The sequence below is a fragment of the Chenopodium album genome, chromosome 1 (assembly GCF_948465745.1).
Source record: "Chenopodium album chromosome 1, dcCheAlbu1.1, whole genome shotgun sequence".
Taxonomy (NCBI): Eukaryota; Viridiplantae; Streptophyta; class Magnoliopsida; order Caryophyllales; family Amaranthaceae; genus Chenopodium; species Chenopodium album.
In genome coordinates, this window is record NC_137834.1 from 81,334,739 (window position 1) to 81,361,607 (window position 26,869).

Here is a 26,869-nt window from a genome sequence, read left to right on the forward strand (position 1 = left end):
ATTCGCGGGTTCGTGTTTTTTCACCCTCAGCTCAGTCGAATGAGGTTCCCAATTAAACGTCTTCAAAAAAAAAAAAAAAAAAAAAAGGTTCCTAATTAAACTGCCCATATTCTATTCTGCTCTCCTCCAAACTTGGACTCCATCATCACTTTCATCATCGACAAAAAAACTCAAATTTTAGGTTAATTTCTGGGTTTTGCTTGCTAAATTTCAAGGAATTTGGGGTTTTGTGGCTCGTCACTTTCATAAATTTGAGGTATTAATTTACAATTTTCTGAACAATATTGTTGCTAGGTATATATCTCTATCGTTTTTGGCATATAATATATCACAATTCTCTAAATTTTCGTTAAAATTGGGAATTATTTGTTTGCATGTGTTCGATTTTGCGTTGGTGAAGAACAAGAATCGATCTCTTATTGCGAGGTAATTTTTTGCCCTTAATTAGATAAATTAATTTCTTTTTATGTTGTTTTTTTCGTGAATTCTGTTTTAAAATCCAATTTTTCATGTTTTTTTTTCATATTGTTTTTTGGTTTTTGTTTTGATTTTTATGGCGTTTTAGGGTTTTAGTTTGGAATGTTATGGGTTTTTTATATGAATATTATAGGCTTTGAATTTTCTGGTTTTTGATATGAATTTTGTAGGCTTTGAATTTTATGGGTTTTTGATATATATGAATTTTCTGGTTTTTGATATGAAATTTGTAGGCTTTGAATTTTATGGGTTTTTGATATGAATTTTATGGGTTTTTGATATGAATTTTCTTGTTTTTCTATGGTGATTTTGTGGCTGATGATTGCATTTTGTCCTCACATGCTCTACTCTTAGAAGCAATACTCATTCCCTTATAAATCATTAGACAACACCCCCAATACTCACGGCCTGCTGCTGATGAATCAAGTCTTGTTGTTAAGAATGTATAAGTTTGTTTGTTCGTTATTATGATATGTACGTATAGAGCCAAGGCAGCAGTGTGAACAGGATATGATCCTAGGTTTGGGAACTGCTGATGAATCAAGTCTTGTTGTTAAGAATGTACGTATTGTTGTTTTCTTTTGAGGTGTGGGAGCCATAGCAGGTAATCTCATATAAATAATGTACTCTATATATAAGAGGAGGACAGTGAGATTGATTTTGGGACAGTGAATTTGGTCTAATATTGGGCTTTATCTCAGAGATGAAATCAAACTTTATGATTTCCCCCTTAAATATACTATATTGGAAGTTGAAACACAGTAGTTTTTACATGGACTGTATCTAGCAATATCCTTTGTCTTTAGTTTCCCCAATTCCATTTTTTCCACCTAATGTGGTTCATATTGTTCATTTTTCCTTTTCCTCTCAGCTTCCCCATCTAGGTGCTCAGTTATTTAAGATTTGATCACTTTGTTTTTCTTCTATCATATTTTGATATTCTCAGTTTATTCGTTATTGTATTGTAGGAAAAATAGAGTTTGACTCGTTGCTTTTCCCTTCTTACACATGCATATTGCATGATGTTTGGGAATCATTGTAGTCTTTACAAGGACCCCTTCAATTCCTTACCCCATGAATTTTGTTACTTTCAGTGCCAATCTCCGCATTGTGCATATTTTGTCTAGCTGGACAATTTACACTCGGGTATCACATCTTGCTCAAAGGATATACACCTTTTTCTTTGTGAGTGACGAAGTAGAATTAAGATTTGATAAAAGATCTATACACAGGATCCATGGCACTCCATCAGTAAAACAATGTGGCAGCAATGGGCACATGCCCATAGATTATCCAAAACTGCTTTAATTTTCTGATATTCAGGATTCTTTTTTATGGATGACTTATTTGTCTGTATAAAAGAAATGAAGTATCTGAATAGATTTATAATTTAGTTAGTGAATGAAAGTAGCTAATTTCTGTGTGTTCTGCCTAATTTTTTAATCATGATAGAACTAAATGTATAGCTGAGTTTACTGTTATTTGGTACTTGTGGCTTTTCATTAAATGTGAGGCTTTCATTTATCTTCTTGAAAGATCTCTTGATGTATAGATATTGCAACTTTTGCACTTTTGACATCAAACATTTCTATTCAACCTCATATCGCGGTTATATAGAAGAAAATATATACTACGTAGTTATGTGGGGTCTTGTTGATTTGTCTTGATATACACTTTCATTTTGTTTTAGGAGGGTAAAAATAATTCCAACAAATAGACACGTTGATAAGGATACCAATCTGAAACACTAATGTTGGCTACAATCTGATCACTACTGCCTCCCCTAGCCTAGTTCTCTTTCATTGCCTATATTTTTTTAGCTCTTATTTTGGATCAAGAATCTGAAATATTGACAATTGCTCGGTGATGACAATTGCCTCTTAGTGGTAAAAGTAAGCAATGTATGAATTTACATAATTGACAGAAATTTATGTGCAGAAAGCTTACTTCTAAGGTGGAACACTGTTAAATAACTTGTCATAAATGATTTGCATAATATTTAAACAACTCTATGATGTTTGGAGGGAAGCATGAGGCTAAAATTTTTCTTTATAAACAGATTTTTCCTTTGATGTTGCTGCAGCTGTAGATTTCTGGTTGAGAGTTACATTTCGCTTGTGGTTTTAGACAAGCCAAAGTTTATTAAGGTACGATTTTCATTGCATCAAACATCGATATGTTCATAATCTTGTCTGATTTTGTTATGGTTGAGTAAAGTCTCAATTTTATACATTTTATATTTAGTCTATATATGCAGTCCTAGTAGACTCCTACTGTTGTCTAGCAAAGATAGATTGCCAAAATGGATGTGTGTGAGTTAGTTGGATTTGAATAGCTTCATGCCTCAACTTTCCTTTTTTTGTTCACTATCTACGACACTACATGTAAGGCCGTGGACAATTGTATTAAGGAATTTCAGAATTGTTGCATTTTGTCTTCCTATGAGCTCTCACTCATTCCCTTGCCCAATACTCATGACCTGCTGCTGTATTGGTGCCTTGGTGCCTGTTTTCTATTTAAAATCTATGTATATCAAGGGTTTAATGTTGTATATTCTATTAAAGCCGGTGGTTATGAATATAGTGTTGTATACTCTATTTGTAAACTTTTTTTTGTTGTTGCATGTTTCTTTCTAATTTTCTTCTTTCACCCACAACAAGTTTGTAGGCTTGAATAACTTACTGTCATTGTTTTTGTTTGGCAATTAACTATATACTTCTTTGTAGACATGGATACTAGTTGGATTGATTTACCAAGAGGTGATCCTGGTTATTTTAAAGGTTGCATGAAATTCTTGGAACTTGCTAAAGAGACTCTTTTACCAAATACATGGGAAACTAAATGCCCATGTAATAAGTGCAAGTTAAATAAAACAAATTCTGTAGAAGAAGTTGGAGGGCATATTTTATTTTATGGTTTTTATAAAAACTATAGAAATTGGATATTTCATCGTAAAGATGAAGGGAGTAAGACCTATGATCTAAGTGATGATCAAGTAAATGCAGTAGGTCGAGATGATATGGACGGGTTACTAAGAGCAGCTTTTAGATTTAATACACAACAAACCGACAAAACTCAAGATCCATCATTTAATGAACACAGTGTTGAGGATGACAATTCATATGACATGGATGAGGGGTTTACCATTTATCGCGAGGTAGATGATGAGTATCAATCAACTTTCTCAAATGAAGAACAGGAAAAGTATAAAAATCTCATGGAAGCTTCTGAAAAAGGCCTATACGAGGGGTGTACTACTTTTCAAAATTTTCATTTCTATTGCATTTGTTTCACCTAAAGTGTATGTTCCATTGGTCTGCAGAGTCATTTAATAAATTACTTGAACTTCTAATTGACGCATTTCCCATTATTAAGGAGTTTCCATCGTCCTATTATGAAGGCATGAAGATAATAAATGATTTAGGGTTAGGATATGAGAAAATCCATGCATGTCCAAATGATTGCATGTTATATTGGGGCGAATTCGCAAATAAAAGTGAGTGTCATATATGCAAGACATCAAGGTGGAAAAATGTGAAAGGAAAGGAGGGTGATGTAAATGAAAAAGGAAAAGAAGCATTTAAGAAAGGCGAGGCAGCTAAAGTAATGCGGTACTTTCCCCTTATCCCTAGATTAAAGAGGCTTTACATGTCATCTAAAACTGCAAAGGATATGAGATGACACTTTAATCGTAAGGATGATAAGATTCTACGATACCCTGCTGATGGCGAGGCCTGGAAAAAATTTGATGAAAAATATACAGAGTTTGCCGCTGATCCTCGCAGTGTTAGATTAGGCCTACCGAGTGATGGTTTTAATCCATATCGTCTTATGAACACAAATTATAGTACATGGCCGGTGGTCCTCATTCCTTATAATTTACCACTATGGCTTTGTATGAAACCATCATCCTTTATTCTTTCTATAATTATTCCTGGTAAATTTGGTCCCGGTATGGATATTGATGTGTACTTGCAACCACTAATCCATGAATTGAAATTATTGTGGGAAGGTGTTGATGCTTTTGATTCTTATAGTGGAAGCAACTTCAAACTGCGAGGAGCCCTACACTCTACTATTAATGACTTTCCGGCTTATGTTATGTTGTCAGGTTGGAGTACGAAAGGCTACAAAGCTTGTCCTTCTTGCACTCATTCAGATAGATTTGGTGGCAAAATTATCTACACTGGGTATCGAAAAGGGTTGCCTATTGATCACCCATATCGTTCACAAGCTAATTTGTTTGATGGGAAAGAAGAATATGGTATTGCTCCGATTCATACCAGCGGGACCGAAGTTTTGAAGCAACAAGAAGGGGTAAAGTATGTATATGGGAAGACAAAAAAAGTTCCTAAAAAAAGAGGGAAAAAAGCTGCCAATGAACTTGATGATGATTGCGATCCCGATGGTGATCATATTCTTTGGAAAAAGAAAAGTACATTTTTTGAATTAGAGTATTGGGAGCATAATCCTCTTAGACATAATTTAGATGTTATGCACATTGAAAAGAATGTGTCCGATATTTTATTAGGAACCCTTTTAGATATGGATAATAGTAGGGATGATGAGAGTGGCAGAGAAGCCCTAAAGAATTTGAATATAAAACCTCATCTATGGATCGACCCTCAAGGTTACATCCCGCCGGCTGCATACACCATGTCTAACGAGGAGAAAGAACGATTTTTGAAAGTCTTGAAAAAGATGAAAGTTCCTGATGGATATGGATCTAATTTGCAAAGATGTGTGAATCTAAAGCAACGGAAACTTATTAATATGAAAAGTCACGATCATCATATTCTCATGCAAGATATCCTCTCGGTTGCTTTAAGGGCGTCGAATGCCACAAGAGTTATTGACTTGCTTGATGAGTTGTCTGACTTTTTTAAAAAGATATGTTCAACTGCTATAGATACAAGAGAATTAGATATCATTCAATCAAAGCTCGTGTTGACTCTTTGCAAGTTTGAAAAAGAATTTTTACCAACATTTTTTACAATCATGGTTCATCTACCAATTCATTTAGTAGAAGAGGTCAGACTAGGCGGACCGGTTCATTATAGATGGATGTATCCTGTTGAAAGGTACTTATTATTATTATTATTATTATTATTATTATTATTATTATTATTATTATTATTATTATTATTATTATTATTATTATTATTTATTTTTATATAATAATTTTTCCTATTCTTTCACATTCACATACAAAATCGTTACTATAATTCAAGGTACTTGGCCTTTTTGAAATCTCATGTAAGCAATAAAGCGCAACCGGAAGGATCTATAGCGGAAGGTTACCTTTTGTGGGAGACAATTGCATTTTGTTCGAGATATTTAGAAAGTGTTGAGACTATGTTCAATAGACCTAGAAGGAATGAGGATGGTGTATCAAACATTGACAACTATTTGTATAACTCTGGTGGTCGTGTTGTTGGAAAAAAAGAAAATGTCCGTTTGGATGATAGAAGTTTAAAGCAAGCTCATCGCTATGTTTTACTTCATTCTGATGAACTAACCCCGGTGCTCAAGTAAGTAGCATAATGTGTTTAGTTAAAGCGTCCAATATATACTTGTTACTAACATAAAATTTACAATCTCGGTAGTGAGTTCCTAAAACTAAGGAGGCAAGAGAATGACGTTGGAGGAAGTCAAGCTGATGAATCTATTGAAAATCAGTGGATAATTGATGAATTTGCAGATTGGTTGCAAAGCCAGGTCATATGCTTTTACATTTAGGGTCTTTTTATTTTCATATTATACAACTTTCTAATTCTAACTTTATTATTCTCGAATTATAGGTCCATAATTTAGATGATAGCACGGTAGATGGAAAGTTAAGAAAAGCCTTAGCCGGTGGCTTGAGTAACCGCGGGAAAAGGATGAAAAGTGTTATTATCAATGGTTACAACTTTGATATTGTGGATCGTGAGCGATTTCGAGTAACTCAAAATTCAGGAATCATGGTGGAAGCAGAGGGTCACGAATATTATGGAAAACTCAAAGAAATTTTGGAATTAGATTATTATGGATCATATAAGGTTGTATTGTTTTGTTGTGATTGGGTCGATATCTGTAGGGGTATCAAAACAAATCCGAATGGAAGTGTTCGTATCAATTTCTCAAAGTTGATGCACACTGGTCGATTTTTGCGTGATGATCCATTTGTTTTCTCATCTCAAGCAAAACAAGTTTTTTATATTGAGGATGAGATACAAAAAGGGTGGTGTCATGTCGTGAAAACTAAGCCTAGGGACTTGTTTGATATACCTGAATAATTTGTTTACAACTTTTATAATTTATTATAGATTTGAGTTCATAAATTTGGATGGGTGTGTATTTTTATATTTCATTTAATTATTCTAATTCATCAAAGTTCGTACTTTGTCAACTTATTTTCTGTTTCTTTTAACTAAATTCTAGAACTGAAATCAGAACTGAAATTCAAATCTGAATTCAGTTCTGAATTTCAGTTTTGATTTCAGCTCTGAACATCAGAAATGAATTCTAGAACTGAAATCAGAACTGAAATTCAAATCTGAATTCAGTTTTGGAATTCAGTTTTGAATTCAGCTCTGAACATCAGAACTGAATTGCAGCTTGTGCTTTATGGATTCCTAAGATTAAATGTTGTTGTTCTTGTTTCTTAATTAAAGAGGCTTTTATGCATTTAACTCACTGTTGGGCTTCTTAACTGTTCTTATTGTCACGCTTATGATAATTTTTTATTTTTGTTCTTTTTAATAACTTATTTTGCGAATTTTTCAGGTAAAGTATGATGTACCGAAGCAAGAGAGCAAGGGACATACTTGCTGCCACAGCCAAGTCACATGATCTAGTATCATCACAGTCACCAATTATCTCTAATGCACATACTTCTTCTGCTGCTGAAGCTTCACAACCCACCAAAAAACAAGCTAGAAAGTCACCACAAACTGAGGTTCTTAGGGATGACAAATGGGGAACTTTTTCTCCACCCATTTCCACTACAAATTCTGACCACCCACCACCTAATAATTTAGGATCCATTTGGAAAAACCCTCCTGGTTCAACATTAAATTCAGTTAAGGAAGCAGTTACGCAAGGTTAGCAAAAAAAATACCCACCAGAAGTTTCATCTTTAGTCCCACCTAATATCCCACCTAATGTTCCACATTCAATTGCACCAGACTCATTGAACTCCCCTTCTACTTCTCACAAACCTCCTGAGCGCCCAAAACCTGCTACACGAGGAATCCGGAACCGTGAAACAGGTGCTTTGAAAACCACAGCTACAGCTCCACAGGATAATCATGAAAGACAAAAAAGTGGAAATGAATCAGAAGAGATCCAGAAACAATCTAAGTCCTTATGACCAAAAGCACTTCCGGATTGGCGAGATGACATTGATTTTGACGACAAGGAGGAGGTTCTAACCATAGGTAAATGTTTTCTATTCAAAGTTGTCTGCTGATGCTTGATGTTGTTGTGGTGTGATCGTGCCCTATTGCTGCTGCTTGTTATTGTGGGGGGAGGGGGGGGGGAGGGGGTAGAGGCTAGCTTGTGTTATACGTGTTATACATGCATATGTATTTTAAATACCATTGTTAAACTTGTTCTAAATTTGTATATATGGAATTGTTTATATCTTGAAACTTGTATTGAGCTGCATAATTAATTTTTCAAGTAAATTATGCTTGTTTTGTCGAGGTACATGCTAATTGACATGAATTGAGTCTCTATGATATGCGTTATGTGCTAATGTCATGTTTGTTTGGTTTTTATTTTTTATTTATTTTTCCTTACTGCATCATGAGATAAGATTTTGAGACACACATATGATATGTGTAGCATGCTTTCTTTTTTGATTCAGTACATGCTAATTCTATCACTGAAATCAGAACTAAAATTCAAATCTGATTTCAGTTCTGGATTTCAGTTTTGATTTCAGCTCTGAACATCAGAAATGAATTCTAGAACTGAAAAAGGAACTGAAATTCAAATCTGATTTCAGTTCTGGATTTCAGTTTTGATTTCAGCTCTGAACATCATAAATGAATTCTTAAACTGAAATCAGAACTGAAATTCAAATCTGATTTCAGTTCTGGATTTCAGTTTTGATTTCAGCTCTGAACATCAGAAATGAATTCTAGAACTGAAATCAGAACTGAAATTCAAATCTGAATTCAGTTTTGGAATTCAGTTTTGAATTCAGCTCTGAACATCAGAACTAAATTACAGCTTGTGTGTGTGTATTTGCAAAATACATTGGCTACAGTAAGTGGTATTTCTTTATTTCTTTTAACTTAATTTTGTTATTTTATTTAGATGCCAAGGGTAATACTACATTAGTAAGTGGTATTATTCTGCCAATTGAAGTATGGAGTAATAACGGCGTCCAGTACTATGTCGAATTCAATGATTTATGCCAGCCAATTAGGAAAGGTGGACATATTTTGGTTAAATTCATTAGTATGCTTGCGAAGATGGAGTCACATTGTCCAGTTGGGGAAAAATATTGGAAAGCAATCGACAAGCATTTTAAAGGGAAAATAATTAAAGACATAAGAGTAAGTATATTCATCCCTAAGACATCCCTTGTCATTGCCTAAACACACATACTTAGACGGTCTCTCACTTCTAATAGATTACTTACTGATTGATATTTTTAACTAATTATTTTTACTGAAGGACCGTTTTGTGATTCCTCCTGGTGTGGAATATGACAACCAAGCTCTCAAGCGTGCTAATAAATGTTGGAGGCAGTTCAAATATTCTCTGAAACTGATTCATTACAAGCCACTAGAGAAGAAATTGGATGATATGTGTAATAATGTGCCACATGGAATTACCAGTAGTAACCGGGTTAAGTTGGTAAAATATTGGGATTCGGATTACGGGAAAGTAAGGACAATATTTACCTTATTGTTTACTCTATTAAACGTTATTTAATCTCTAACTAAAAAATCTGAAAATGTGATTGCAGACTATGTCAGCATGCGGTAAAAAGGCACGAGCTTGTCAAAATCAGATTCATACATCTGGCTCTAAAAGTTTTGCAAACCAACAAGCTGATTATGTATGGAATATATATGTCATTTTATATTTACTTAGGATATTAGTAAGAGCATAGCCAAGTTATATGCGTTATATACTATTGTACACATATTTAATGCTTGTTTTGCCTTATTATTTATAGGAAGATGAACATGGACAAAAAATGAGCTTGTTAGCGCTGTGGATTAAAACCCATGCGGGTAAAGACGGAAAATTTCTTCCTGACACAGTCACTCAAGATTTTGTGGTATGGTTTTGTGACAGATTTCTGGTATCATTTTGTGTAGATGTTGTGGTGTGATTATGTGTTATTTGTGGTCTTACATTACTCCTAAATGTTGGTATAGGATGATGTTAAAGCTAAGGTTGAAGAGTTGAGGATGGTGCACCCTAAGATGTCTAAACAAGAGCTCGAAGATGAAGCATTTCAGCAAACTATGTATGGCAATGAGATTCCCGATCGTTCGGTGGGTTACGGACTAGGGGTTAAAAAGGGGGACATTTTCGGAGTACGTGGTGTGTTAAGGAAGGAAGGCTATGGAAAAGTTCAAAAGAGGACTATTGTGATGGATAGTGTTAAATAAGAAGTGAATGCTTTGCACAAAAAAACATGATACACTATCTCAAGAAAATGAAAAGCTGAAAGACGAGGTTGGACACAACAATCTTCTTCGTAAAGCGCTTGTTGGACAATTTTCTCAGATTGTAGGTGCAGTTCGTCAAGGGAATGCATCTCCGGGTCTTCTAGACAAAGCATCTGAATTCTTAGGAAAGGCACAACATCAGGTAACAAAGTCACATTTCTCTTTATGACTGAAATCAGAGCTGAAATCCATAACTGAATTCAGATCTGAAGTTTAGAGCTAAAAATCAGATCTGAAATTCAGAAATGGAAATCAGAACTTCAATCCAAAAATGCTTGTGTGTGTGTGTGTGAAATTCAAAGCTTGTGTGTGTGTGTGTGAAAGTCAGAGCTTGTGTGAATGCTTGCTTGTGATGTGTGTGTGTGTGTGTGTGTGTGTGAGTGTGCCCTGCTCCCCTGCTACTGCTTGTCTGCCCTGCTCCCCTGCTGCTTTTATTCTGCTTGTCTGCCCTGCTCCCCTGCTACTTGCTGTATTGTGTAGTAACTTGCTGTATTGTGTATTGTAACTTGCTGTTTACTATATATTCTTAACAATTTCAGAACTGAAATCCAGAACTAAAAAACTCTTAAACTTTTCAAATCCTGTATTGTGTGGATTACCTATTGTGATGTGCTATTTCTTAATGTGATAAATGAAAAGGAAAAGTGGATTACAAGCTGATTATTTAATGCAGATATGCTGGTTGATTATTTGATTGTGATTACCTACTGTGATGTGCTATTTCTTGACTATCTAGTTGCCTACTTAAATTGATTTAGTCTGCATGCCTACTTAGAACTAATATTTTTATTCACAATTAGGAATATATGTGATGATCACTTGTTTGTTTTTTTCTCTATTGAAAGAGTTGGAGATGATTTATCATTTGCCATGTACTCCGGATATAATACAGAAATAGCATAATTAAGAACATTATATTAAATTATACAAACTATATCTAAGCTGGTGCATGCACAATTTTTAATAATATCCTATATGCAAATTTCTTGTGAACATAATATATAATTATAATATCTATTGTGAAAATTTTTTGTACAAAAGCTTTATTATACGTAGTACAAAATTTAATTACTGAATAAACTTTATTAAGGTTGTAGTGGAACTTCCTTGACAAAGATCAAGTCAGTCCAAATTTTCCTAATCAAATAGTTTCATGTGTTGGTTGTGTCTTTTCTTTTTGCATCTGGTAAAAGGGTATGACAACGAAAATTATGAATCTTTTGTGATTTGAGATATAATGAAGTGATGTGCTGTATCTTTATCTGCTAAGTTGATCTGGACTTAATCTCAGGAACTTCGAAGAGAATCCATTGAGTCTCCATTTCTAAATCTGATCCATTAGTTCCCACCCATTGGGAACGCCACCATGCTTTGAACCTAAATATGATAAGAAAATTTTTATTATGTAGAAGATGAGGCTTCATTTAGCCATCTATTGACTTGGTTAATTGGGATAACAAAACCTGTAGTGCTCTGTATAATCATGCTACCAACTACAACATCAACTTTGATTATATATGCTCATTTGCATTGTGCCGTGTATTATGTAGTGTGCTCTTGCATGATGACCATTGAAAGAATAATATTTTAAAGTTTCTGTTACACTCTTCTTTCTCCTTTTACTAATTTTATAATAGAAATCCGGGTTGAGTGGTTTTTATCCTTTTTTCGCATTCATTGCATATTCTTCAACGTTCACTAATCCTGATTTGAAACATCAGATGCCTATACATTTACTTCACCCTTCAATTATAATATCAATGAATCACTGAATATGTAATCATTTTCCCTTGCAAGAATCATAAATGCTTGTCCATTGCTTTCTGTTCCATCTGGGAGGCTGAAAGTCCCATCTTGCTTGCGAGATAGTGAAACTAGAGATCTTTGGTTGATCATGTGATGTCCTGTCCACAGATAAGCCCATTTATCACTTATTGGGGGGGGGGGTTAGAAGAGTCTTCATTACAAATAGTTGTTCTTGTAGAAGCAAAATTTTTATTATGTCCACTTTTTTTACTCAGACAGAAGCAAGAATCTAGGACTAAACAATAGCGCCAAAGTTAATTAGAAAAAAGACTGGTTATTATTATAATAACCAGTAACAAAACCTAGGTTTGAAACTTTGAAGTGATGCCATGCTTTTCACATATAGAGAAATGCAGAGTATTAGTTTTTGTTCATTTGTTTTTTAGACATTATGTTTGATGCCATGCTTTAATACCTAATATGTGAAAAGCTCTTTGCTGCTGCAAAATTCAGGCTGATAGGAGATGATTAGTTGATATAGCAGAAACAGTTCCTGCTTTTACATTCCTTGTGGAAAATTGTTGATACCCAATATAATTCTTTATTTTGTTAGCAACTGGGATAGTTTTGGACTGAGAAAGTGATGTGATGTGTGTGTGTGTGTATAAGCCAATATAATTTTGAGCTTGTGTGTGTGTGTGTGTGTATAAGGCTATATTGTGTAATGTACTAATTTATACTTTTTTTTTTTTTTTTTTATAAGATTGGAAAAGGCAATGTAGGAGCAACAAGAGAATAGGTCGGGACACTTGAGCATCAAAACAAGCGACTATATTGTCTATAACGCCATCATCTATCTATTTTGGTTTTTAGTCTTATCTATATTAGTGATATATTTATTTAGGGACAAGCTACTATAATATGCGACTTTTTTTTATTTTAGTTAATTGTGTTGATGTTTTATTTTATTTATAAATTTGGTAATTGTTAGCAACATACTCTTATTATTGTTGATTAATTATTGTTTGTTTTTAATCTGATCTGATCTTGTTATATTGAATATTTTTTTATTTTAATTTTAATGTTATTAATTTAATTTATGATAAATTTAAATAACTATAATGTATGTATGATGGTAATAATTTAATAAAAGGAAAAAAAAGAAAAAAAAAAACTTAAAAAATTAAATCTAGACGCTTTTTCATGTCTACATAATTGCACATTTTCAAATTTCAAAGACTTTCCCGCCATACCATAGGCTGACACGAATAAACGCAAGACAACAAAAAGCGTCGCAAAATTTGATTATGTGGATAGGAAAAAGCGTCGCTAAAAAACTACATACATTTGGGATAATGCGCGAAATATGTAATTTTGGACGCTTCGTATATTAGTTTGGACAATAAAAAGCATCGAGAATCTCGACGCTTTTTTGTGTCTCCGAAAAATTTTCGACTCTTGGATTTGCGACGCTTTTTTGTAGCGTCGAGAAATTATTTTTCGACGCTTTTTAGCGTCGAAAAAAGGCCTAAAAAGCGTCCAAAAAACACGCATTAAAGATAAATGTTGTAATATACCTTTGACCGAAATTCCACCGTTGACTTAATTTTAGGATGTTGGTCTACTTTAAAACACCCCCAAAACCACCGTGAGGGTTAGTTTTCAAGGTGGTAAGGTTATTTGCGGGGTAGTTGGAGGATATTCCAAGTTGGTGAGGGTAGATTAGTGCTTCGGGATGGTGGTTTTTAGGGTTAGAGGTGGTGGTTTTTGGGTTGAAAGGTGGTTTAGATGTGAAGGAGACGATTTCAAGCAAGTTGTGTTAGTTTTGGGAATGAAAGCAGTGGCTTTGGGAGTGTTTTGAGGTCGATCAACAGTGAAAATTCGGTATAGGTAGTATTTTACAACATTTTACCTTTTCTAAGGTAGTTTTTTTTTACAGTATTTTACCTTTATTAGGTAGTTTATTTACAACATTGTTTTTATTAGGTAGTTTCTCACAAAATATGGGTTTTATGAGGTAGTTTTTGACAAAAAACCCTAATTACAATAACTCGATTTATTAAGTCGTAATTTTTAAATTGACATATTGTAAGATTTGTATGTATCTTAAGTTAGGCCTAACAAACTTTTGTCAAGTATTAAAGACATTTAGACATCAATTGTTAAGTTACCCATACAATAGTATATTTAATTCTAAAAAATAACGCTAGTGTCAGATTATATGAATAATTCATAGGTCATTGTTTGTTGGTATTTAATTAGTTTATGAATCACATTATTTCTAAATAAATACTTTATGACATAAGCTTGACGTATAGTCCTATATTGTTTATAATGTAATGACATATAATGTTATAGTCATAACCTTCATTATGTTGATAATTAACATGTTAAAGTCTTCATTATAATTTAGATAAATTATTAATAGTTAAATTGAATTTGCATTGATAATCTAATAAAAAATGTTTGATGATAACATAAATAATGTAACCACAAAAGTCATAATCATATCATTCAATATGATTACAAAACTTTATATGGTATTAGACAAATAAACAATAAAATTGTTTGTAATAATAAGTAATGTCATGTTAGCATATTGGTAAATACTTATTACAAAAACAAGATTTAAAATTTCATCTTCGTTTTTTTTTTTTCATCAAACAAGGTTTTGAAGAAATATTTTACGATTTCTTCCAAGATTTGCTCCATGAACCCATATCATCGAAAAAGTGAAAAACTTAAGATTTACGAATATATATAATCGCAGACTTCACATCATTGATTGAAATTGTCTGATTAAAGTGTATTATTTAGCATTAAAAAAAACAACTCAAATTCGCACGAACTTCGATTTTCGCAAACATTTTTTTTACTTTTTTTTATTTTTTTTTGGAAAATTTGTTAAAAAGGACCTTTAAAGTGCATTTCTTTGTCTAAAAGGACCTTTTAAAGCCAAAGTTGTGAAAGGGGTACAAATTTTGGAAAAAAGTTGTGACTTGGGACCACATGCCGGAAAGTGGAATTTGACCCACCAACTCCGGCGTTGACCACCCTAGCCCAACCCCTCCCCCTTCCCCTTTCACGGCAGACTCCCCCCCCCCCCAATTAGCCCCCCTCTCCCCCTCCATTATCTAAGCAGCACCCAAGTCTCCCTTTCCTCCACCCCGAGTCCCCGATCCTTTTCCTCACCCGATTACCCACCACCTTCTTTTTCAACTAACTCTCCGGTAAGAGTTCTTAATCTCCAAGATCTCAACTTTCCCCAAATTCGTCACAAATTAATCCAATTTTAATTCATACCCTAATTTCATTAAAGTCATTTAGAAATTTGATTTCATCTTCTCTATTTTCTTTATTCTCTCATCCCTAAATTATAAGGTTTGGGTGTAGGAAATTGTTTGAAGATTATACAACAATCGAGGTTGAGGAAAGGGAGTGGAGGTGGGGAAAGGGGAGAAGTGGGCTGCTGTGAAAGGGATGGGGACGGATGGGGTTTCGGGGTTAGTGTCGGCAACGGAGGAGAAAGGGGGTGGCTTGGACTATCGACTTGTCGTGAAAGGGGAGGGGGGAGAACGAAGGAGGCGAAGGGGTGGAGGAAATTGGTGGCCGCAAGTGTTGGTTAACGTCGAAGTTGACCACTCAACGTTGACATTTCGGCATGTGGTCCCAAGTCACAACCTTTTTCCAAAATTTGTACCCCTTTCACAACTTTGGCTTTAAAAGGTCCTTTTAGACAAAGAAATGCACTTAAAAGGTCCTTTCTGACAAAATTTCCTTTTTTTTTTTGGCAGATGGTGTGTAGATTGGTGCATAAGTTCATTCTTTGTCAACGCGTGAGTGAATTTAAGGGACAAATATCATAAATTAGGGTATGTTCACATTTACTTAATTTTAGTTCAGTTCAGTTCGGCTCCAATCAGTTTAGCTCAATTCAGCTTTAATCAATCCAGTTCAGTCCAGCTCCTAATTTCCCTCTCTCATAAAATATTCATTTAGTTCAGTTAAGTTCAAGTCCAATCAGTTTAGTTCAATTGAGCTCCAATCAGTTCAGTTCAGTTCATTTCAATAAATGTGAACAGTCCCTTAGTAATTTATTTCATCCATAGACGAAAAATCTTGAAGAAGATTGAAGAACCTTGAAGAACATTGAAGTACAAAGATGTGCAATTTTAATTTTTTTTTTTAAATCTTATTTTTGGATTTTATTTTAAAGTGATTTAAATAAAATAATTATCAAAAAAAAAAAATATTTTTGAAAAATCAAAAAATAATTTTTTAAAAAATGAATTCAAAAAGAAAAACTTAAAAAATAAGTTTGACCAAGTATTTAAATTAAAGGAAAAGTTTACTAATATGATTTTTTTTTTTTAAAAATATGATTTAAAAATAGTAATCGTCATTTTAAACATGACCATAAAAGAATTTTTACTTCTAATTTAACCAACTTAATAATGTTCTCCGTAGAGAATAATAACACATCATGATAATATTCTTTTTGCATATCAAGAATAATATCATGATGTGATATTATATCATGATATTATTCTCTACTAATTAATTAATGAATATAATGACAACTAACTATCTAATAATTCCCTCAAAAAAAAAAAAAAAACTATCTAATAATTGATGACTGATGAGAAATGTGTTAAATGTTAAACAATTTTTTAATTTTTGAAACAAAATTACATGTTAAAGTATAGTCCTTACAGTTTGTTAACTGTCTAAATAAAGTCCACAAATGTCATTTCCCTAGTGACGCTTCCTTAGTTACTCCCTCCCAAAACACTACTCGTATAATTCACTCCACGTGCTTAAATAGTCAAAGTATGCATATTATGGAAAATGGTAAGTCGTTGGAATAAGTATGGTCATCCGCAATAATGCTTATCCAGCTCCACCGTAACTAAGTACTTCGTATATTTTTAAAGGCAATTGTGGATCATGTGATACGGAAAAAGATTAATTAGAAACAACTACATTTAATACTCTAAGTCTCTAACCCACCATTTTAAATCCTATAATTGAAAACACTAAATAATTTATGGAAAATGCTATATATATCCCTTAGAGATACATATAAGTATAAAATTTATACTTGAAAATCGTAAAAAGTTAAGAAACCATCAAAATATAAACACTAATTATACTGATTTACGCGTGTTTTTGTCATGAATTCCTAATTTTATATAATTTTCTAGAATGTATTTAATGCTTATATATAGCCCTTACGGTTACATATAGAAATATAGAATTACCCATAATTTATAGTAATAATCAGTTGGCATGTTATACTTGGTTTGTTTAACTATAAGCACCCTGGTTCAGCACAGTGTCACATATATCATTCATAATAACCCTTGAGAATCAAACAATTAAGATACTCTTTTTTTTTGGGTGTTTAGAGAGCCACAAAGAGCAGGTGTGAGAATCAGCCTCATGAAGTTCTAACCATTTGATCTATTCTTCACTCTCAAACAATTAAGATACTCTTATAGGTAAAACATAAACAGCAATAACAATGTTGTCCCTTAGTATTACCATCGTTGTATTATTCCTTAGCCTAATGGCTTCATGGAGATCACTTATGCAACTACTTTGTTGATGTTTAAAGGTTTTGATGATGAGGAACTTAAACTACAGCAAACTCATTTAATAAAGGTTTTTCAAGTGTTTGTTTAGTTTTGGTGAAATTGATCTTGGAGATGGAAGATGTAACTGAAACTAAGAAGACTTGAAGAAGTTCTTTATTTAAAAAGGCTATTCGAAACAGAAGAAGAGTTCCCTCACAGGAACTGAGTTCCCTAACAGGAACGTTCCTTCACAGGAACTTGAAGATGGCTGACTAAGATCTTTGGAGGAACTTAGTAAGCGTGGAGCTCAAGTAATCCTACCAGTACAAGAGCACAGCGCAGCAATGACTTAGTTAAGATTTTATCTTCTAGATTCATTGTTAAATATGTTAAGTAGGATATGCATGAAGTCTATTAGAAGCGTGGCAAGTTAGCTTGACAAATAAATTAATATCGGAAAAGATAAAAGATAGAATTTGAAAAAGATTTTCTTTAAATGATTAATTTCTTAAAATCAGTTTGTTAAAAAGATATTATGCTTTTTAACTCAATCTTTCTATCTTATTTTTCGGGAAAGATTTTCTTCTAAATGATTTACATAAAAACCGTGTGAAAAGATAAGTTAAGTTTAACTTATTTATTTTTAAAAAAACCTACTTTCTATACAAGTAATACTTGTATAAATAGTAGAGAATAATAGGAGTTTAGGTTTTTGTGAGTTTATGCGTGAAGAATTTACAGAGCTATAATTGTGTAAGTTTGTCAAGCTTATCATCTTGTCATATTAGTTTCGGGTTTCATGCATAGCTTGCCTATCATATACTAGGTGTTTGTACTTGTAATTGGTTGGGGTTATTTGGGTGTGAGTGATTTTGTTATCATTGCAAACAGAGAGAGAGCTTCTGTTGAGAAGTTAAGAAGACCTGTACTTGGGGAGTACAAGAGAGAGTCTAAGTATGGGACTTAGACTGGGTAGAATAGAATACTATTCTGTAGCAAGTTCGTTCAGGAACTTGTGATTAGAGGTTTGATTATAATAGGTAGTAACTTGGTGTTTGCCCTATTATAGTGGAATTGTTTGTGTTCGAAATCCCTAAGGTAGGGTCGAGGTTTTACTTCTAGTTGGGCACTAGAAGGTTTCCTCGTAAAATCCTGTGTGTTTTGCAAGTTCCTATTTTGTTCTGTTTTATATTTGAAAAAGTAGTCATTAGGAACTCTCTACAATTCACCCCCCCTCTTGTAGTGTTTGTCTCAACTAACAATTGGTATCAGAGCACGGTTCTCACGTGCAAGTAGATAACTTTGCTGAGTAAGTTCCTGGAGAGATGAATTACAAGGAGAAACTTGAAGAAGGGTACTCTACCCAACGTCCACCTATGTTCAATGGTAAGTTCTATGCCTACTGGAAGAACAAGATGGAGATCTTCATCAAGGCTGAAAATTACCAGGTTTGGCGTGTTATTGAAACTGGTGATTTTGAAATAACTGCAACCAATGACAAACATGAGGTAGTTTCTAAATCCATTTCTGATTATGATAAAGAAGATTATCAGAAACTTGAAATGAATGCTTTAGCTATAAAGTATCTGCACTGTGGACTTGGACCCCATGAACACAATCGTATCATGGGATGCAAGTCTGCCAAACAGATTTGGGATTTGCTACAGGTAACTCATGAAGGTACTAACGAGGTAAAACGTTCTAAAATAGATTTATTGATGTCTAGGTATGAAAGGTTTGAAATGCAATCTAAAGAAACCATAGAAGAGATGTTTACTAGATTCAATGATATTATTAATGAACTGAACTCCCTTGGCAGGCATATTCCTATTGATGAACAGGCAAGGAAGATCTTAAGGAGCCTACCACAAGATGAACGCTGGAGATCCAAGGTTACTGCTATGCAGGAAGCTAAGGACTTCACCAAGTTTAATATGGAACAACTAGCTGGATCATTGATGACTCATGAACTTCATCTGAGTTCCAATACTGAAAGTTCCAGAAGTAAAAGTCTTGCTCTCAAGGCTCAAGACTTAGAAGAATCGAAAGTTGATGAGGAAGAGATGGCTATGCTAGTGAGGAAATTTAAAAAGATGATGAATAACAAGAAGTTCGATAGGAATAAGAAGTACACGAGTTCTAGAAACACAACGTGCTTCAAGTGTGGGTCAAAAGATCACTTCATTAAGGATTGTCCTGTACAGGATGGAGAGAAAGGAAAGACAAAAGGCAAGGAGCAAGCCAAAGAGTCAAAAGTCTATAAGCCTTACTTTACTAAGGACAATGTGAAGAAAGCAATGCTAGCTGCCTGGGGCGATACAGATTCAGAAGAAGAGGAGGACCAACCATCAGAATAAACCGCTCATTTATGTCTAATGGCAAAAACTGATGAAGCTGCCAAACTAAAGGAGCTTGAGTCTGAGGTATGGTTCTCTTACAATCAATTAAAACATCTGTCTAAAGAGAATCTAATAAATACTGTTTTGGAAATTCAAGAAGATTTAAAGGAATTACACAGATCTAAACAGCTAAGTGATAAAGCTTTAGTAACTTACAAAGAGAAGAGTGAATGGGTTGATAACATGAAGTTTGACATTCAATACAGGTTCTTTAGTCTGTTTGATGATAATAAAAATTTAAAAAAGACTATTGAGAACTTAAAACAAGATAACATACTCTAGAATGTGGAATTGTCTTTGTTAAAACTTAGTGTTGATACTCCTAACTCTAAAGTTCCTCCACCTACTGATTATCCGAATTTTGAAAAATTAAAACATGAGTTGGAAGATTTAAAAACGGATAAGGCACATCTTGAGGGGGAACTTGAGAGAGTTAGGAAAGGTAAGCAACCAATAGAGTATAGAGTTCCTGATTGGATTACTAAGGCTCAAACCAAGAAAACTGAAGGTTTAGGTTTTAAAAAGAAGTTCCAGAAAGAAAAGAAGTATTTCAACTTGCCTAGTAGCATTGTTTGTTATTTATGTGGCAATACAGGACATAAGCAGGCTAAGTGTCCTAAGAAAGAACAAAGCACTCAGAAGAATGTAAAACATGTAGAACAAATCTGGGTCAAGAAAAATGAATCAACTCTTGTTACACAGGAACCCAAGGAAACCTGGGTTCCTGACTCTAACGCTTAATTCTTCTTGCAGGTTCCAGTGAGGGGGAACAACTTTTGGTACCTCGACAGTGGTTGTTCTAAGCACATGACTGGAGATAAATCTAGAGTTCTCTCACTGGATGCCTACTATGGTGGAACAGTGACTTTTGGTGACAATATGAAAGGCGATATAATTGCTATTGGAAAGATAGGAAGGTCACGTTCCCATGCCATTGATAATGTATTTTTAGTCGAGGGTCTCAAACACAATTTGTTAAGTATTTCACAGTTTTGTGACAAAGGTAATTCTGTTAGCTTTACTTCTAATAAGTGTAGAATCATCCACAATGACACTGGGAACATTATTTTAGAAGGAACTCATAAAGGGAACACATATGTTGTGGATCTTAATGAGGTTCCCAATAGTAGTTTAACATGTCTTAGTGTTATTGAGGATGATCCTCTTTTATGGCACAAAAGGTTTGGCCATGCAAGCTTTTCCTTCCTTGATAAAATAAGATCTAAGAACTTAGTGGAAGGACTTCCTTGCATTAAGTTCCTGTATGACAAAGTGTGTGAAGCTTGTGCTAAAGGAAAACAGACCCGAATTTCCTTCAAGTCCAAAAGGATGGTAAGTACCAAAAGCTTGTAATTTGGTGTTTTCCCTATTATAGTGGAATTTTTTGTGTTCGAAATCCCTAAGGTAGGGTCGAGGTTTTACTTCTAGTTGGGCACTAGAAGGTTTCCTCGTAAAATCCTGTGTGCTTTGCAAGTTCCTATTTTGTTCTGTTTTATATTTGAAAAAGTAGTCATTAGGAACTCTCTACAATTCACCCCCCTCTTGTAGTGTTCGTCTCAACTAACATACTTAAACCAAAAACTACGATTATTATGACCTCATCAAAATCATCGAATACGTCAAAATTATCTCCTAGCCCACCAAAATTACCCATCATAGGGCATCTTCACTTAGTAGGGAGCCTCCCACATCGTAGCTTTCAAAACTTAGCCAAAAATTATGGACCTATCATGCACTTAAAGCTTGGCTCCAAGCACGTCATTGTGATCTCCTCGCCACTGTTATTCTACTGAGCAATAAAACAGAAATTATTTACCTCTTGATGCGTGAACCAAAATGACAATAGCCGCGTCGTGGAGAACCACTGACCTAAAAGACGATTTCGCGCTACCTTCCAGTGCAATAGAATAGAAGTGGTCGCCCTCTAGGATAAGCACGGCGCCGGAGTTTATGTGCACTCACAAACCCGACTGGAACTTAGAATACTTTCCCAGAAAACAGAACAGAAAGAATTCATGTTTATATATTTTTAGAAAAGAGAGAAGACTAATTGGTGTTGTATTTTTGGTTGAATAAAGATCGAGTATATATAGCCACCCAACGGAAAACGGCTAGCATAAAACAAGGGAGGAACTTTGGCTAAGAAACTGTCCAGATTAATTTGGTTAATCAAGAACAGAAGCAATAATCAAGGAATTGAATCAGTCAGCTAAAAACAAGGGATTAATGACTGATTAAATTCCGTAATCCCTTTCTCCAAAAAGATAACAAGGACCTACGCCCGCGCATCGCATTCCCCAAGACCCCAAGTCCCGAGTCCCGAGGCCCGAGCCCGACTTGACCCGGCTCGGCTCGGCGCGCGCGTGTGTGAGTTTGGAGTAACACATACCTCCCACTCACCCAACTAAGTAGTGCTAAGGCACTACAATATAGAAACAAGACAAAACCTTTCTCCCCAACCAATGTGGGACTTTTTCCCTTTCATTTGTTTTTCTCTCTCTCTTGTTTTTCCCCAACTCTCTTGTTTTATATTAAGAACTTCCAACAATCCCCCACAGGTTCGAAGATATGAAAAAGAAAAGAAGGAAAAATGAATTCTGGGAAAAACAGACAATTGCATAAGTGTCAATGTCTCGCGACTTGAATTAACACATAGTGGAAATCAAGCTATATATGATTTCTCACCTACCAAGTGACCTTCGTCTTGAACTCAATACGGAGTTAGGGACCCGTCACAATTGAACATGTATAATATTCTGAACTTCCGCGAATAAATATGACTTATTATACTTGCCATACGTCTAGCCTGGATGCTCATAAGTGCTCTAGAGTATAAGCCCACGAAATACTCATAGGAAGCGGCTACACTTCCACATCTAAGTAGGTGAACTCCATCAAGTGTGAGCTCACACCTCCAAAAATATGGATATGGGTTCATTAAGAGTCGTATGCTCAACCTCCTTCTCATTTGTACCTAAGAACAAACCAAACATCTAGAGATGGACAAATAAAATAAAAACGTGCTTCCGAATTATTACATAATGTTTCCCTTTGAACTTATAGTGAGTAGGAGTTCATTACTTCACAATTCATACAATGGGCTTTATCCCTATCTCTTCCAATGTTTCCAAAACTAGTTTTTTACATAGGCCTTTAGTTAATGGATCCGCAATGTTCTTTTTAGACTTAACATAGTCCAGTGATATCACCCCTTCAGACAACAAATTTCTGACGGCTTTATGCCTCAGACGAATGTGTCTCTTCTTCCCATTATAGGCATGGTTGTGCGCAACAGCAATCGCAGCTTGCGAATCACAATGAAGTGCAACTGAAGGAGCTGGCTTTCCCCGCAGTGGAATATTTGCAAGCATGTTCCTCAACCATTCTGCCTCATGACCTGCCAATTCAAGAGCAATAAACTCATATTCTATAGTAGATATAGCAATACAAGATTGCTTACAAGATTTCCAGGATACGGCTCCACCCCCAAGGGTGAAGACATAGCCACTAGTGGAGTTAACTTCATCATTATGGATACCCAGTTGGCATCACAAAAGCCCTCCAAAACTCTAGGAAATTTGGAGTAGTGCAAACCCCAATCCATAGTTTCCTTAAGGTAACTAAGCAACCACCTTAGAGCAATCCAATGATCACTGCTTGGATTATGAGTATACCTGCTCAACCTACTAACAGAATAAGCAATGTCAGGTCTAGTGTAGTTCATTAGAAACATAACACTACCAATAATTCTAGCATACTCAGACTGATTAACTGGATCACCATTATTTTTCTTTAGGTGTAAACTTGGGTCATATGGAGCCTTAACTGGATTGACATTAAATGTGTCAAATTTTGTAAGAAGTTTTTCAACATAGTGTGACTAATTATGACAGATGTCATTTAGAGTCCTTTTGATTTTTACTCCCAAAATCACATCTGCCTCACCCATGTCTTTCATTTCAAAATTCGAACTCAAAAACTGTTTTGTCTCATTTACTCGATCCAAGCCAGTCCCAAAAATCAACATATCATCCACATAAAGACAAATAATTACACAACCATGACTATCATGCTTAGAATAAACACAAGAGTCACCTTCATTAACATGAAAACCATTACCAGGCATAGTCTTATCAAATTTGTAATGTCATTGCTTTGGAACTTGCTTAAGCCTATACAATGACTTGACTAACTTACAAACCTTGTTCTCTTGGCCTAGAACAACGAACCCTTCAAGTTGGACCATATAGGAGAAAGTGCTGTAAGAAAAAATAAAATGGCAGAGGAGAAAGATATGCCAAATTTCAAATACTTGGACCTAGTTATTAAAGAATCTTTTGCCTATATCCAATCATTTTTGCTCCACATGTAGCCATGCAAGAAATTACATTTGATGGGTTATATTCCCAAAGGCTCACATATTTTTCTAAATGCATGGGTAATTGGTAGAGATCCAACTATATGGTCAAATAATTATGAAGAATTTCACCTGGAAAGATTTTTGGTTAACGATGTTGATATAATTAGTGGACAAGATTTTCGCCTTGCACCCTTTGGATTTGGTCGAAGGAGATGTTTTATATTGGTTGTTTTACACTTCTTTTGTGCTTATTCTTTTTCAAATCATAGAATTTCTTTATTACTGAATTTTGTTCAGGCTTGCTTTACACACACATATATATACTAGTATAGATCCCGTGCATGCACGAATAGTAGTATAATTTTTTTTTTAACTTATTATCTGAAATATTATCGTAATTAAACTTGAATGCATGAAATTAATTGACACATATTTCTCACATTATTTTAAATATATAGTACTGACATTAATTTTATAAGAAAAAGGTATTATGCATAGTTTTTTTTTTTTAAAAAAAAAAAATTGATATTAGTTTATACATTTTCCTTATTTGTTGATTAGAAATTTTATAAATTATTGGTTTGTTGAATAATTTTTTTCCAACTTAAAATCTGTTGTAATATAAAAGGGAAAATTTATTGGTATTAATCATTATGAAATGATCCTTCCGTTATTAAATACTTGCTCCCTTTCTCCATCCAATTTATGACATAATCTTGGCATAAATATATCGTTTCATAATGTAATAGCATATAATGTATATGGGCATAACTTTGTTGATAATAAACATGTTAAAGTCTTCATTGTAATTATGATCAATTATTAATAGTGAAATTGACTTTGCATTGATAATCTAATAAAAATTGTGTTATAATAACATAATAATATAATTACAAAAAGTTATCATCATATCATTCAATATGATTATAAAATTTTTATGGTTTTAGATGAATAAACAATAAAATTTTCAAAAAAAAAAAACAACGAATAAACAATAAAATTGTTTGTAATGGGTAATGTCTTATTAGCATATTGGTGAATATCTATTACAAAAACAATATTTAAAATTTCGTCTTCATTTGATAATTGGATCAAACAAGGTTTTGAAGGAAATATTTTACGATTTCTTCCAAGGTTTGCTCCACGAACCCAGATCATCGAAAAAATGAAAATTTAAGATTTACGAATACATTTAATCGCGGATTTTACATCCTTGATTGAGATTGTCCAATTAAAATATAATATTTAGGATTTAGAAACAAACCAAATTCGCGCGAACTCCGGTTTTTTAAAACAATTTTTTTTGTAGATGGTGTGTAGATTGGCGCATGTATTCTTTCTCCGTCAATGCATGAATGAATTTAAGGGACAAATATCATGAATTAAAGGTTAACTTCATCCAATGAACATTGAAGAACAAAGATGTACAATTTTTTTTATTTTATTTTTTTGGTTTAATCTTATTTTTAGATTTTTTTTAAAGTGATTTTAATACGAGTAAAAAAAAAGTTATGAAAAAAAAAAGATTTTTGAAAAATCAAAAATTAATTTAAAAAAAAAAAAAAAGAAGAGGTTTGACCAAGTATTTAAAATAAGAAAAAATCAACAAATAAATTTTAAAAAATAGTAATGGTCATTAAAAATGACCATTAGTAGAATTTTTACTCCTAAATAACTTAATTATGTAGAGAATAACATCACGTCATGATACTATGATTTTAAAAATAGTAATGGTCATTTTATATATGGCAAGCCTATGATTTGCATGCTTATCAAGAATAATGTCACATCATGACAACTAACTACGAGTATTATTCTCTACTATGGAGTAATTAATGAATATAATGACAACTAACTATCTAATAATTGATGACTGGTGAGAAAATGTGTTAAATGTTAAAGTATTTTTTATTTTTGAAACCAAATTAAATGTTAAAGTATAGTCCTTACAATTATTTAAATGTCTAAATAACGTCTACAAATGTCATTTCCCTAGTGATGCTTCCTTAGTTACTCCCTCCCAAAACACTGTTCTAATTCTACTCGTATAATTCATTTCGCGTGCTTAAATAGTTGTACTCGTATTTATTAAACCAAGTAAGGATTAGTCAAAGTATGATGGTGATGACTCATCTATCTATGGTAAGTCGTTGGGATAAGTATGGTCATCCGCAACTATGTATATTTTTAAAGGCAATTGTGGATTACGTGTTACGGGAAAATATTAATTACTCCGTAGAAACAACTACATTTAATACTCTAACCCACTATTTTAAATTCTATAATTGGAATCACTTAATAATTTATGATAATCCGTTGGCAGGTTATACTTGGTTTGTTTACCTATAAGTACCCTAGTTCAGCATAGTGTCACATATATGATTCATAATAACCCTTAAGAATCAAAAACTTAAGATACTTTTTTTGTGTGTGTGTGTTTATATTAGAGAGCCACAAAGGGCAGGTGTGAGAATCAACCTCAGGGTCTCCTGAAACCCGAAAATAAGCTCTTATCATTTGATCTATCCCTCACTGATCTCAAACAATTAAGATACTCTTGTTGGTAAAACATACACAACAATAATAATATTGTCCCTTTGTATTACCATCATTGTATTCTTCCTTAGCCTA

The 26,869-nt window shown here is 33.8% G+C and overlaps 2 protein-coding genes and 1 long non-coding RNA gene across 3 annotated transcripts; all 3 read left to right on the plus strand.

Annotated features, from left to right (window-relative positions):
• Positions 1–13,052, plus strand: LOC145613518 (uncharacterized). Its single transcript, XR_014106987.1, has 3 exons — positions 1–256; positions 401–426; positions 12,667–13,052. It is a non-coding gene; the product is annotated as an uncharacterized LOC145613518 (long non-coding RNA).
• Positions 2,566–6,755, plus strand: LOC145563630 (uncharacterized). Its single transcript, XM_081624069.1, has 4 exons — positions 2,566–2,624; positions 5,709–6,008; positions 6,084–6,195; positions 6,279–6,755. The coding sequence occupies exons 2-4, from the start codon at positions 5,833–5,835 to the stop codon at positions 6,753–6,755; spliced, it is 765 nt and encodes a 254-aa protein (XP_081480195.1). The 5' UTR covers positions 2,566–2,624; positions 5,709–5,832.
• On the plus strand, positions 9,329–10,237 carry LOC145613430 (uncharacterized). Its single transcript, XM_081668568.1, has 3 exons — positions 9,329–9,535; positions 9,656–9,760; positions 9,861–10,237. The coding sequence occupies exons 1-3, from the start codon at positions 9,446–9,448 to the stop codon at positions 10,095–10,097; spliced, it is 432 nt and encodes a 143-aa protein (XP_081524694.1). The 5' UTR covers positions 9,329–9,445; the 3' UTR covers positions 10,098–10,237.
• Positions 13,053–26,869: the final 13,817 nt, after the last annotated feature.

Coding starts and splice junctions, on each gene's coding strand:
- LOC145613430 (XM_081668568.1), top strand. CDS start 9,446: ATGTCAGCATGCGGTAAAAAGGCACGAGCTTGTCAAAATCAGATTCAT. Junction 9,536..9,655: donor CAAACCAACAAGCTGATTAT/GTATGGAATATA, acceptor TATTATTTATAG/GAAGATGAACATGGACAAAA. Junction 9,761..9,860: donor CAGTCACTCAAGATTTTGTG/GTATGGTTTTGT, acceptor ATGTTGGTATAG/GATGATGTTAAAGCTAAGGT.
- LOC145563630 (XM_081624069.1), top strand. CDS start 5,833: ATGTTCAATAGACCTAGAAGGAATGAGGATGGTGTATCAAACATTGAC. Junction 6,009..6,083: donor GAACTAACCCCGGTGCTCAA/GTAAGTAGCATA, acceptor CAATCTCGGTAG/TGAGTTCCTAAAACTAAGGA. Junction 6,196..6,278: donor CAGATTGGTTGCAAAGCCAG/GTCATATGCTTT, acceptor CTCGAATTATAG/GTCCATAATTTAGATGATAG.